This window comes from Cebidichthys violaceus, unplaced genomic scaffold (genome assembly GCF_023349555.1).
Source record: "Cebidichthys violaceus isolate CVI_PGR_0920_01 unplaced genomic scaffold, fCebVio1.0.p SCAF_28, whole genome shotgun sequence".
Lineage (NCBI taxonomy): Eukaryota > Metazoa > Chordata > Actinopteri > Perciformes > Stichaeidae > Cebidichthys > Cebidichthys violaceus.
The window spans coordinates 5,110,310-5,122,476 of NW_027176461.1; the positions used below are offsets into that span (position 1 = coordinate 5,110,310).

At 47.5% G+C, this 12,167-nt stretch overlaps 1 protein-coding gene across 1 annotated transcript; it reads right to left on the bottom strand.

The window, feature by feature from the left end:
* Window positions 1-1,476: 1,476 nt before the first annotated feature.
* Window positions 1,477-12,063, bottom strand: lin52 (lin-52 DREAM MuvB core complex component). Its single transcript, XM_068721710.1, has 6 exons — window positions 12,028-12,063; window positions 10,968-11,042; window positions 10,832-10,869; window positions 10,582-10,648; window positions 10,367-10,450; window positions 1,477-1,904 (listed from the first exon to the last, which is right to left on the bottom strand). The coding sequence occupies exons 1-6, from the start codon at window positions 12,044-12,046 to the stop codon at window positions 1,849-1,851; spliced, it is 339 nt and encodes a 112-aa protein (XP_068577811.1). The 5' UTR covers window positions 12,047-12,063; the 3' UTR covers window positions 1,477-1,848.
* Window positions 12,064-12,167: the final 104 nt, after the last annotated feature.

Below are 12,167 nucleotides of genomic sequence, written 5' to 3' on the forward strand. Positions count from 1 at the left end.
TGTGAGGTCAAGGCACTGTGGATGGATGGAGGAGCTCTGATCTCTCTCCCTCTCTTTCTCTCTCTCCCTCCCTCCCTCTCTCCATATGGATGACCAGCTCTGTGGGGACTGACCCGTTACTTGAAAAGGCTGTCTGGCTGAGGGACCATATTGTGGGTGTCAGGTCGCTTACCACGTCAACGCTCAGTCTGCATCAACAAGTATGCAACCAGTCCCGGTGACGGCAGCCACCTCCAGAACTTAACAATCACCAAAAACAAACAACTTCAAACTGAAACGTTTCACTGTCAGAAGGGGTTTATGAGTTACAGTGATGGAGCCTAATTCATTTACTCAAATATTGTAGACCTGCATTTATTTTACAGCTATAGTTACCTCACAAATTAAGAATTTAATATATTTTCAACCTGTTTATAACGCAGTTATACATGTTTGCTGAAGGAGGCCTTCACTCTCTAATAGGCCACAAGCCTGCAGTTGAATGGTAATAAGTCATTAATAAAGTTTTTTTCCAGTATAATTGTTAACAAATGGCTTTTTGTCAACATGTTCCACAACTCTTTTCCAGAGGGTAAGGTGGCTGGAGAAGGATAACCATTTTTTTTGTATTTTGATGACCCATAAGCTAAGCTATAGTATTGTAAAGGACAGTTTGACGGTTACACGGTATTGACATTATTTCAGGTAGTATGCTATTTTGATCACTTCCTGTATAGACTATGTAAAAACAACAACAACACTCCTGTATCTGGATCGTTAGCTTCCACAAAGTGCTCCATACTCCTGCTGACCCGGGGTCCTCACCAGAAAGCTCCATCAGCACACCCTGAGGAAGCCACTCTCTCTCAGAAACCCACAGAACTGAAAACAGTCTTTTTTTTTTTTTTTTTTTTTGGAGGGGTGAGCCAGGGTCCGCGTGAGAGGCAGGGGGTGAAGCCACTGAGGCAATGGTGGCCTCTGTCCGTGTGAATCGGAAAGACGATTAGGGGCTTATTAGCGGCCCGGGGAGACGTGTAACTGGTTGGGAGTGAGCGGCCGGAGCCCCAGCGACATCTCCAGCCGAGAACAGTCCGAGGCATTGTCTTACCTAATTACGGCGGATGGACTTCTTTTTGTTTCCCACTCGGCATGCCTGTCTGATTCTCTTCAGGCCCGGCCGCTCGCTCCGACAACGCCGAAGTGTGCTAATTAGAAAAGAAATGGTCCTAGTAATTATGTCAGCTCTCATTAAAGGCGATGACAATGCGCAATATTATTTTTACGCAATGTTTTGTGTTCGGGGGGAGGGGGACCCTGCTTCAACTGCTCATTAAATGGAAAGCATGGCCCCCGGTAGCCGGGAGGAGACTCTCACGTCGGAGCTCCTGACATGCTGCATGGCCTAATTAAAAGTTCTCTGAGAAAGAAGCAAAAAGTTAAGTCGCTTTGGCTGCAAACTTAAATCACACAAAAAAAGACTTCAAATGAAAGGCAGTCATCTTTTTAAAACTTTATTAAACAACTTCACAAATTACACACGACAAAAACAGAAAGAAGTAAATCACGTTTAAAATAGAAATAAGAATAAATAACGAACATTTCATCAAGCTAGGTCTACAAGCAACAGAGAAATGCGATGAGAAGAAATTCATCGTTCTACATGTTCCTGTCAATGTAAAGGCTTCTCTATATCTGTGAGGACTACAGGCACACTGAGAGGAGACCTCAGCTGTGTGACGGAGCAATTCTACTCCAATTAAGGGTTCGAGAGTAAAGTCCTTGAACTGTGTTGTTATGCACGCCGGTAAACACATAGATCACATTCACCTTCGGAGTCCCACACTTCCTGCTGCTTCAACCAAACCCACGTCACTTCTTGGGCCTCTCCAAGATGTTCAGAAACTTCCCCCTGGTCATTTCCCTGGCTGGGAGACAAGAAGACGCGACGTCAACAGATTGAGTTTGTATGAGTTGGTAAGAATCAGACAGTCTTCCACAGCGTTTGCCCGCAGCTCCAACCTGCTTGTTTAGTAATGCAAAGCATGTATTTAATATCTACAGTGTCACACCGGGAGGTAATTTATACAAACATCTGTTCATTCAGGACATGGAAAACAACATAAAATGGAAGCGTAGCGACCAAAGAGTCTCGTGATTCGCTTGATCGGCCGTCTCGATGTAGCACTGAGACCTACGCATGCATGAAAGTGTGCATCTGTGTGGAGGCAAGGCCAGTAAGAATAGAAGCAAAGTGTCTCCGTTAACCTCCGCTTGTGAATATGGAATATGGCCATGTATAAAATAAGAGAAATTAAAGAATAAGGGAAACACTTTAAACGGCCAAACAGTGACGTTCGTCTCAGCATTAAATACGGTGGTTGAACTTAAACCCAAATCTGACGGGTCTGAGGAAATAATGCAAAACATATTCTGTGACATAAATGTATGTTTACTTTCTGTCATCATCCTGAAATTCTGGATAATTGTATTACTGCAAAATCCAAAATGATGTCATTTGAATACCGGCTACAGGTTTGTAAAGGCTGTAAATGAATGTACAAACAATTCAACCAAAAATGACGGTTCCATAATTGTGTGAATATTTCCCAGCTCCGCTCATTTCCCCCCACACCTGATTCCCAGCGACATCTGTGACGCGAGTACAACAGATCGTCAAAATTGCTGAAGGCCCAACGCAGCAGAATTTCACACAAAGACAGTTAACTGTGCCAAAAAAAAAAACAGTCCTACAACAGGATCGTCCCTCCTGCGGGCCCCTTTTTGTCAAAACCGGTCTTCACCGAGGCTTTCCCCTCAAAAGACGAAAAAGACGAGCGCTCGTGTCGCTGAAGAGACCGCGGGGACCATCCTGCAGCATCGCTGTAAAAGCTGGAGACGCAGCATCCAGGTGCAGTAATTACTCTTTGTTAAAGTGTGCATTACGGTTGTTATGAGCTGCAAAGATCGCCTCGGCGACTCTATTTAGTTTCTACCATTGTACATCACACAGACATGAGACGACTGATTTCAAATGGGCATTTAGCAGAAAGTCATCCGCCTTCATGATGCCTGCAGTGAGAATATGATCAGGATCTCAGCTGCTGTCTGCCCGTGTGCTGGTGTGAAGCCCCCCCCCCCCCCCCCCCCCCCCCCCCTCCTCCCCCCCTCCACTATGTAATGAAAAAGCCGGGCCAGTTAGAAATTGAAATGAGTTGCCCGCCGTGGAATGATAATGGTGCATCTGGGCGTGGGGGGCCACATCACCTTGAGGTGTCCCTCATTAGGTTAAAGATGATGCTAATTGGAATGGGATGGATTCATTTTGCACTCCGCTGTCTCTTCAAATCACCCCAAACAAAGTCATCGGAGGACCCCCCCCCCCCCACCGGACATGCGTAGGGTGCTTAAGATTGAAACGGAGCCATCAAAATCAGGCGGGAGAAAGCAATTACATCGGGGTGACCCAGAAGCCGCTAGCGCTCCGATGTCACGTTGGAATTAGGAGCAGTTACACGAGGACCGGTGAAGCGTATTTTAGATTTTTAAGGTGTCGAGCCTCTCTCTCTCTCTCTCTCTCTCTCTCTCTCTCTCTCTCTCTCTCTCTCTCTCAGCACTTTCTCCGTCTCTTGATGAGAACTGTAAGATGGATCAAGAGACGGCTCTGCCACTCCCGAGACCCCCTCGCCCCGCTGAGGGTCTTATTAATTACGGTTCAGCTCAGCCTCGCCCTGCTCAGATAGAAATATCATTGATATAATCACATTAAAAAGACCCCATTAAACATAAATCAGAGCTCAGTTTATGATGTGTGGCTCTCTTCATATAAAAAGGAAATATGGGGGGGGGGGGGAATGTTCAGCAACTCATTAGAGAGTACGACAGGTGGGGACGGGATTCGACGCAGGATGAACTGGAATGAAGAGCTTACGCAGCGGGACCACTGAAAGACTTTTATATAGTCACAGTAAGAAAAGGATACGCGTTATAATAATAGGTCATAATAAGGATGGGACTCGCAGTATTAGTGCATCTCTATCCACCGCTGAAGAGAAAAAAAACGTTCTCAAATAAATACAACGAAACAAACAAAAATGAAATATTTTCATCACACTTTTCGTTGCGTCATCTCACGGTGCCTTAAAAACACACACCCACCTGCTCGCACACACACACACACACACACACACACACACACACACACACACACACACACACACACACACACAGGCTTTGTCATACAACAGGGTAGATCAATACTGATTAGTGGGACTTAGAGATTTGTTTAGTTGATTAGAAAGGTCAATTACTAATTTTGTACTAAGTTAATCAGCATCCTGTGTGCCACTGCCATCCATACTAAATGACACCTTATGGATTGTGTGGGCCATCCTCTTGCCCTGTTGATTTGTTGCTATCTAATTGTCATTCAGCTCTAGATCTGGTCTGAGATTCCATCACAGCTAGTTTAGTAAACACAGCCACATCCTACTGTATATAACCACGTGACCCATATTAGACAATCATTGCAATCCTTTTTCATTAAAGCAATTTGAAATATTTGTAGCCATAAACAGACGCAACATGTAAACAAACAGTCTGCTCCCACACCAGCCCGATAATCCTCTGGCTGCAGGTTTTGTCCTGATTAATTGCAACAATGGAGATTAACCTATATCTGCAACTAGCTAAATATGCCTCGTGGCTATTTAAAATGTCGCCCCTTTTGCCCCAAATTAACCGTCGAGATTCTGCCGGTGCAACCCCAATGTTTTCTGCCGACTTCCTGTCCCGCTCTGGCAGATCGTTGTCGTTGTGACGAATCCCAGGCGGCCCGAAATGTAAATGCGAGAGGAAACGCGCTGGTGTAACATCTTACTTTTCCCCTCGTTTACGCTGAGTGATCTGGGTGTCATTGTCACAGTCCACTCCCAGCCCCCACCACGGCTCCCCTGTGTATAAAATGAGAGTAATCATCGCCTCCCCGCTCCCCCCCCCCGGCTGCCTCTCTCCATGGCATGATCCCAGTAGAGCCACCTGGACCCCTGTTAGCTCCAAAGACAGATGACCACCTGGGTTTAACTGGAGTCCTGGACCCCAGGCCCCGACTGCCCCAATTCACTTTCATTAAGAGTTAAGAGGACTTATCTGACCCTCACTGCCCCATCTCTGAGTGCTGCTCAGCTATTACGGGCTGTAAGCTTTATTTAATGGATTTAACATCCTCTTTCACCGCCCTCCTCCCCGGGGGACCGGGGAGACACAGAGGAGACGACACACACGAGCAGAGAAACACTCGGAGGCGCACACATTCAGCCTGCGCTCCCACACAGCACCCCCCCCCCCCCCCCCCCACCACCCCCCCCGTCCTGCAACACATACACCTGACGCTCATGTTTGTGTTCAAAATTCAATTACCCACTTATTGATACTCACAGGGATATTTAAGATGCAGACACGAGCTGTGATTTCCCAGGGGAGCCACTGGTTCCTCTTTATGTCCCAACGAGAGGGCCCAACACCTCCTCCTCCTCCTCCTCCTCTCCTCCTCCTCCTCCGATGCATTTTCGCCTGGCTGACACACACACACACACACACACACACACACACACACACACACACGCACACGCAGACAGACACACACACACACCAAAACAAACACATCTGCACCTCCCAACCCCTGCCCCAGCCTATGCCTGTTCAAGAGGTGTCCTTATTAATAGGCAATCAGTCAAAAATCATTCATTAAAAAGCTAAAAGGTTTTACACTCGCACTATGATTAGCTGGGAAAGAAAATCCAATGAATTCCTAATGCCTTTATGGAAATGAGTGTCATTTCCGATCTGCTCAGGGATGCGGCAGGCAGGCAGAACCAAGGAGCGGTGTGTGTGTGTGTGTGTGTGTGTGTGTGTGTGAGTTGAGCTCTGCCTGCCTCTGCTTTCACACAGCTTCGACACTGATCCTGCTTGAGATATGGACAGGCTCTATCAGATACAGCTGCAACCTGCTCCGCACATGTCATCCTGTCCGTAAAATGTGTGTGGAAGCGCTAAAGATTTTCACAACAATGAACAATCGCTACAGTAGCAGCACTATTATGAAACAGCACCCCCAACAATTACAAATATAGTTCCATGGGAGGGAATCTGAGGGAACTAACGGCACAAAGCCCAAGGTTACTGAACATTAACATGATTAAAAAAAACAAAAAACTGAGCCGACACGGAAGGTGTCACCTTCAAAGAGACGCAACCACAATGTTGCCATTCATCGCAAACTATGAGCCCCACAGAGACGCAGGAGAGAGGTGAACAAACGAGCAGAGCGAGTAGTGGAGGGGAGGAGGAAGGGTGGTGAGGAGGAAGGGAGGTTGGAAGAGGAAGGGAGGTGAGGAAGAAGGGTAGTGAGGAGGAAGGGTAGTGAGGAGGAAGGGTGGTGAGGAGGAAGGGAGGTGAGGAGGAAGGGTGGTGAGGAGGAAGGGTGGTGAGGAGGAAGGGAGGTGAGGAGGAAGGGTGGTGAGGAGGAAGGGAGGTGAGGAGGAAGGGTGGTGAGGGAGGAAGGGAGGGAGGAAGAAGGGTAGTGAGGAGGAAGGGTGGTGAGGAGGAAGGGTGGTGAGGAGGAAGGGAGGTGAAGAGGAAGGGTAGTGAGGAGGAAGGGTGGTGATGAGGAAGGGAGGTGAAGAGGAAGAGTGGTGAGGAGGTGAGGAGGAAGGGTGGTGAGGAGGAAGGGAGGTAAGGAGGAAGGGTGGTGAGGAGGAAGGGTAGTGAAGAGGAAGGGTGGTGAGGAGGAAGGGTAGTGAGAAGGAAGGGAGGTGAGGAGATAGGGTAGTGAGGAGGAAGGGTGGTGAGGAGGAAGGGTGGTGAGGAGGAAGGGAGGTGAAGAGGAAGGGTAGTGAGGAGGAAGGTGGTGATGAGGAAGGGAGGTGAAGAGGAAGAGTGGTGAGGAGGTGAGGAGGAAGGGTGGTGAGGAGGAAGGGAGGTAAGGAGGAAGGGTGGTGAGGAGGAAGGGTAGTGAAGAGGAAGGGTGGTGAGGAGGAAGGGTAGTGAGAAGGAAGGGAGGTGAGGAGATAGGGTAGTGAGGAGGAAGGGTGGTGAGGAGAAGGCTGGCGAGGAGGGAGGGTGGTGAGAAGGTGAAGAGGAAAGGGTGGTGAGGAGGAAGGGTAGTGAGAAGGAAGGGAGGTGAGGAGATAGGGTAGTGAGGAGAAGGTGGTGAGGAGGAAGGCTGGTGAGGAGGGAGGGTGGTGAGAAGGTGAAGAGGAAGGGTGGTGAAGAGGTGTAGTGAGGAGGGGAAAGGTGGTGAGGAGGAAGGGTGGTGAGGAGGAAGAGTAGTGAGGAGAAGGGTAGTGAAGAGGAAGAGTGTGAGGAGGAAGGGTAGTGAGGAGGAAAGGAGGTGAGGAGGAAGAGTAGTGAGGAGGAAGGGTAGTAAGGAGGAAGAGTGTGAGGAGGAAGGGTAGTGAGGAGGAAAGGAGGTGAGGAGGAAGGGTGGTGAGGAGGAAAGGAGGTGAGGAGGAAAGGAGGTGAGGAGGAAGAGTGGTGGCTCCTCACACAGCGGCTGTCAGCTCCGGCACTTCATAACCGCCCGCCCCGCGGTCAGCCCGCCTGATGATTGAAGGAGGCACATTAGCACCAGTGGGGCCCAGTGAATGCAATCATATTCAGCAGTGGCACGCTTCTAATAGGCCCGGAGATTGATCCTGAGGAGGAGGAGGAGGAGGAGGGGGAGGAGGTGAATGCGGGCCCATTAGGAGCTGTCAGGACAGGGCAACCTTCAGCCTCACCTTCACACAGGCAGAAGCACCAGAGGTCAGCCTCGGTGTACACCGTGAGGAGAGGTGGAGGAGAGGTGCTCTGTGGTGCTACAGGTGGTCCAACTCCCAGAATACACTGAGTGATGCTGTCACCTAGACATCAACGCTCTCATATGAATTCATAAGACTCATATGTTAGTCCATGGCCTGGAAAAGATGTCTTCAGTTCAATTTTAGGCTTGATTCATCTTTTACTATAAAGATGTGTGATTTCATTTTAAAGGGACTATATTTAACATGGTCAGCATTATTAAAATAGCAGCAAACAACCACCTGCTATTTAAAAGGTATAGCGCCCCGGCCCCCACCCTCCTGTTACCCCTCAGTTAAACACTGTGAGCTCGGTCAGCACTTTCGCCGTAGTTCGCACCGTTAGCGTTGTTAGCACCGTTAGCTGTGAGCCGCTGAGCTCGCCTTCCACACGTTGTGAGCCGTTGAGTGGCAATCAAAATGCTCCCAATCTCGCATTGAAGCTTTACAGGGTAAATTCTCAGCTTTTATCTGACTCAGTTCACTTGAACTCTCATAGATCTCACACAATTTTTACCGCAAACCGACATTTTAGGAGCTGGCCTCAGCCCTATGTGTGAATACCACCAAAAAGCGCCGACTTGGAAATATAATCACATTATCAGAATAAAGGTATTCACTCAAAAATGTTACGCAGCCATACAAGCACTGCAGTGACTTGACAATTTTGTAATTTCCTGCGATTGGTTTCGGCGGACAAGTGTTGAGCGGTACTCGGTAGCCTTGAGCACACAAGTTTGATAGAGCACCAGCACCGGCTCCAGCTCCAGCAGTCTGGTTCTCAGCAGCCCTCCGGTGCCTCCCAGAGGAACACTCAGCTTTCAATTACCTCCAATAACAGCACTTATCAGAGTCCTCAGCGCTCCCCAGAGACTCGGGGGCTTGATGCCCGCGCTCAGCGGCCCACGACAGGGGCATTCATCACGGGGCGGAGTAACAGCTGCGGCCCGAGGAAGAGGCACGCGTCAAGCCCCTCTGGGACCGGACCAGGCCAGCGCCTCACACACATTACTGGGGGTGCTGGTGGAGGAGTAGGCGTGGGAGGGGATTAAGGGAGTGGTAGATCCCCCCCCCCTCCATCCTTCATATCTGTGTTAATAGATATGTACAAACATGAGCATGCAGCAGTATGTGCGCAGTACACAATATGCATGAGAAAGCAGAAACTGCTAAGGTGTATTCTGGGCTCAGGGGGGGAGGATGGTGTTCTTGTACTGCAGTAGGGTGGCTGAGTTTTCCCTGCTTGATTGTGCTCTGCCCATTAACCAGCTTCCTCTTTAATAGTCCACATGCCGGAGGGGGGGGGGGGGGGGAGGGGGGGGGAGGGGGGGGGGGGGGGGGGGGGCAGTAAATCCTGTGTGTGTCTCCCCCCCCTCTCCCGCCCTCTCTCCACGAAGTCTCGTTTACGGGTACTGAAGAGTGCACAAACATGATGAAAAAGTAGCTGAGATTTACAAGGCCTCCCCTGACAGCCGGGAAAAGGAGAAAATTAAACCAGAGAGCATTAAACAGGCACCCATTACAAGGCTGCTGCGACACCAATAATAACCGTCATTGTGTGCCGTCATCCCGAGGTACGCGGCGTGATTGCGAAGCCTGCGGGCCTCTGCACCTGTGACGGCTAACGTCTTCACGCCAGCCAGATTACAAGCTCCTGCAAGGTTTAGGGGAGTCGGGGAGAGATTAGACACTTTTACAGCTAAATGAATTTGCAATGTGCAGGTTTATGCAAATGCTACACAGACGCACGCTACACAATCTATAGCCTGTTAATGTGTAGCTGCTCACATCTGGGCTCTCTTTTCACGAGTAAGTCCACTTGGATATTATTTGTTCATTATGCCAACGCAGTCGCTCTACAGCTTCACCTACAATCAGAAGATCTCTTCAGACGAAGAAAACAAATCTGTGTACATTTATTTATATCTTCCATCCCATTAAGGGGGGGGGGGGGGGGCTGTGCCACAGTTTTTTTTTATTGCTTATGTGCTTTTTCACTGCAGAAATAAATACCCATTGTTTCCTCTTAGAGCACTTAGCCACATCTCTCTAATCCACACGGATTATGACAATGGAGGCTGTGGACAATGGATTAAAAACTAGATTTTGCATCAATCAAATGCTTCAGCACTTGTTGTGTGGGCTCTTGTGAGCGCGTCCTTGTTTCTTACATTTTTCCATTTTTAACGAGATTGACCTAAATCCATCATTTCAAGACCTCAAAAGTCAATTTATTTCTGCTGTTTCAAAGCGATGAAGAGTCATTTCGAACTGGAAAAGTTCAAATTTTTAAATAAAAAAACAACAACATAAACGCCTTTGTCAAGTCAACATGTGGAAGTGAAAAGCACACAAGGATGTTCCACCACCAATAATCCGTGAGCTAGAGACAGAAAGGCTACGAGCGCCATCTAGTGGTAACACGTGACTACCTTTGACGCTTTGCACACTTGTCACATAGATTTTTAAATCGAGTGTTTTCAGTAACGGTAAACAAAAACATTTGAATATGAAGGCAGTCTTTAGAGGTTTCTGTTTGTTCTTGTACTTACACTCCTCTAGGCCCAGCTGGTAAGCGAGGTTCTGGAGACCTTTCACCTTCTCCATCAGGTTGGCTGTGGTCAGACTACCCAGCTCTGCAGGAGGATAGCAGGACCCACAATGAAGGCTCTCAAGTGCTACGAACCCATTTAACAGGATTATACGCTAAGGATCTTCCTGTTCGATATTAAAAAATAACACCATTTCTGCAGTTTTTTTGCATTACCTTTCAACATTTCAATGTCCTCACTCTCTAGTTCAGCCATCCATTTGCGGGGTGAATTATTGATGGGCTGTGATGTAAGACACAACAAAGGTCTAAGTAGACAACAAGATTTATAGATCAGGACTATATATATATATATATATACATATATATATATTTATATATATATACACATATATATATATATATATCACAGTATGTCAAGCCGATTTAATTATCAAGCGTGTAAATCAAAGTGAAGCTAACTCACATTTTTACAAGATGCAGCAAATTCTGCAACTCCGGGCACTGTGTGAGAGATTACAGGTTGATCGAGATTATTGTATGAAACACACACTTCCATCGTGACGGATTACACACAAGAGGAACGGGGAATGCACACTCACACTGCTCCGGCCACAGGTCTGGCGACGCTCTGTCCAACTTCTCAAAACTCAGCAAAGAGCTCTCGAAATCGTCACCTATCACGACATCAGATGTATAAAATATATATTTAAAAAAAACATTTTCTGTGGGACATTACACATTTGTAAATACAGTAATGGGCAGAGTTTGGGAAAGAATTTAAAAGTGTGAGCCGAGATGAACACTTATGGTTGTCTTGTGTACATTTGTTGTTGCATCTGGAACAAAAAGTGGAGGAATTAAGATCTAAATGTCCCAACAGTGCTTGGGTTGAACCAATATGGCTGACCTTGTACTAAATATTGCAACTAGGCCCAGTACTGTCTTTAACCTCTGACCCAAAATACACTTTAATAAACAACAAACAACGCAGTGCCTTTAACTGTGAGTTATGTAGTGTATAAACACACACACACACACACACACACACACACACACACACACACACGTATACAAACGTGTTGTATACAAGATGTATGAAAGTGAAAAACATGGAAAAACAAAAAAAACAACAGAAGTCTAACAAAGGCACGAGGGCAGCTCGATATGACGCTTTACTGTAAAAACGCAGTAACATTGTAGCTCGAGTCCAGTCTCAGCAGTAATAACAATAACGTTGTGCGCGCGAGTGACGTTAAAACCCAGAACTACTAACGCTCTTGTCCACTGTACACAGAAAGTATTTGGTAATTTGACCCGTTTAAAGTACAGCAGCAAGCTTCCGAGGTTAGCTGTGTTTTTAGCTAGCAGCACCCACAGACTGAGCTCTGCGGGTGGAGCTGAACGACGGGTTCAAGCCCCAGACTGTGTGTAAGGTTCAGATACATAACGTTATAACGTTACTACACCGGGGCTCGTGAATGCTTTGGCCAACGGAGAAAACATGTTCAAACTGTAACAATACAGCGCTAACATGTGTGTTCCGTCGTCTCGGGACGTTCGTGCAAGACAACAATTGGAGTCGCTAACGATTAAATATCCTTAAAGACGTAATATGTACAATTTACACACGGCGAAGCAGGGTAAGGAATTAGAATTTACCTCCATTTGGAGACGCCATCTTCAGAATAAACACGTGATTAACGACAGCCAATCACAGCCGCCGTCCTCAGAGTTGACGTGTACCGGTGTACTTCACAAACAGGCCACCAGGCGGCCCAACGGTTAACTGTCAGTGTACA

Excerpts from the sequence above, each read along its gene's own strand:
- lin52 (XM_068721710.1), bottom strand. Across the intron at positions 10,649-10,831 it reads TTGCTGCATCTTGTAAAAAT|CCCATCAATAATTCACCCCG; the intron begins GTGAGTTAGCTT and ends CTTACATCACAG. Across the intron at positions 1,905-10,366 it reads CCAGCTGGGCCTAGAGGAGT|CCAGGGAAATGACCAGGGGG; the intron begins GTAAGTACAAGA and ends CTTGTCTCCCAG.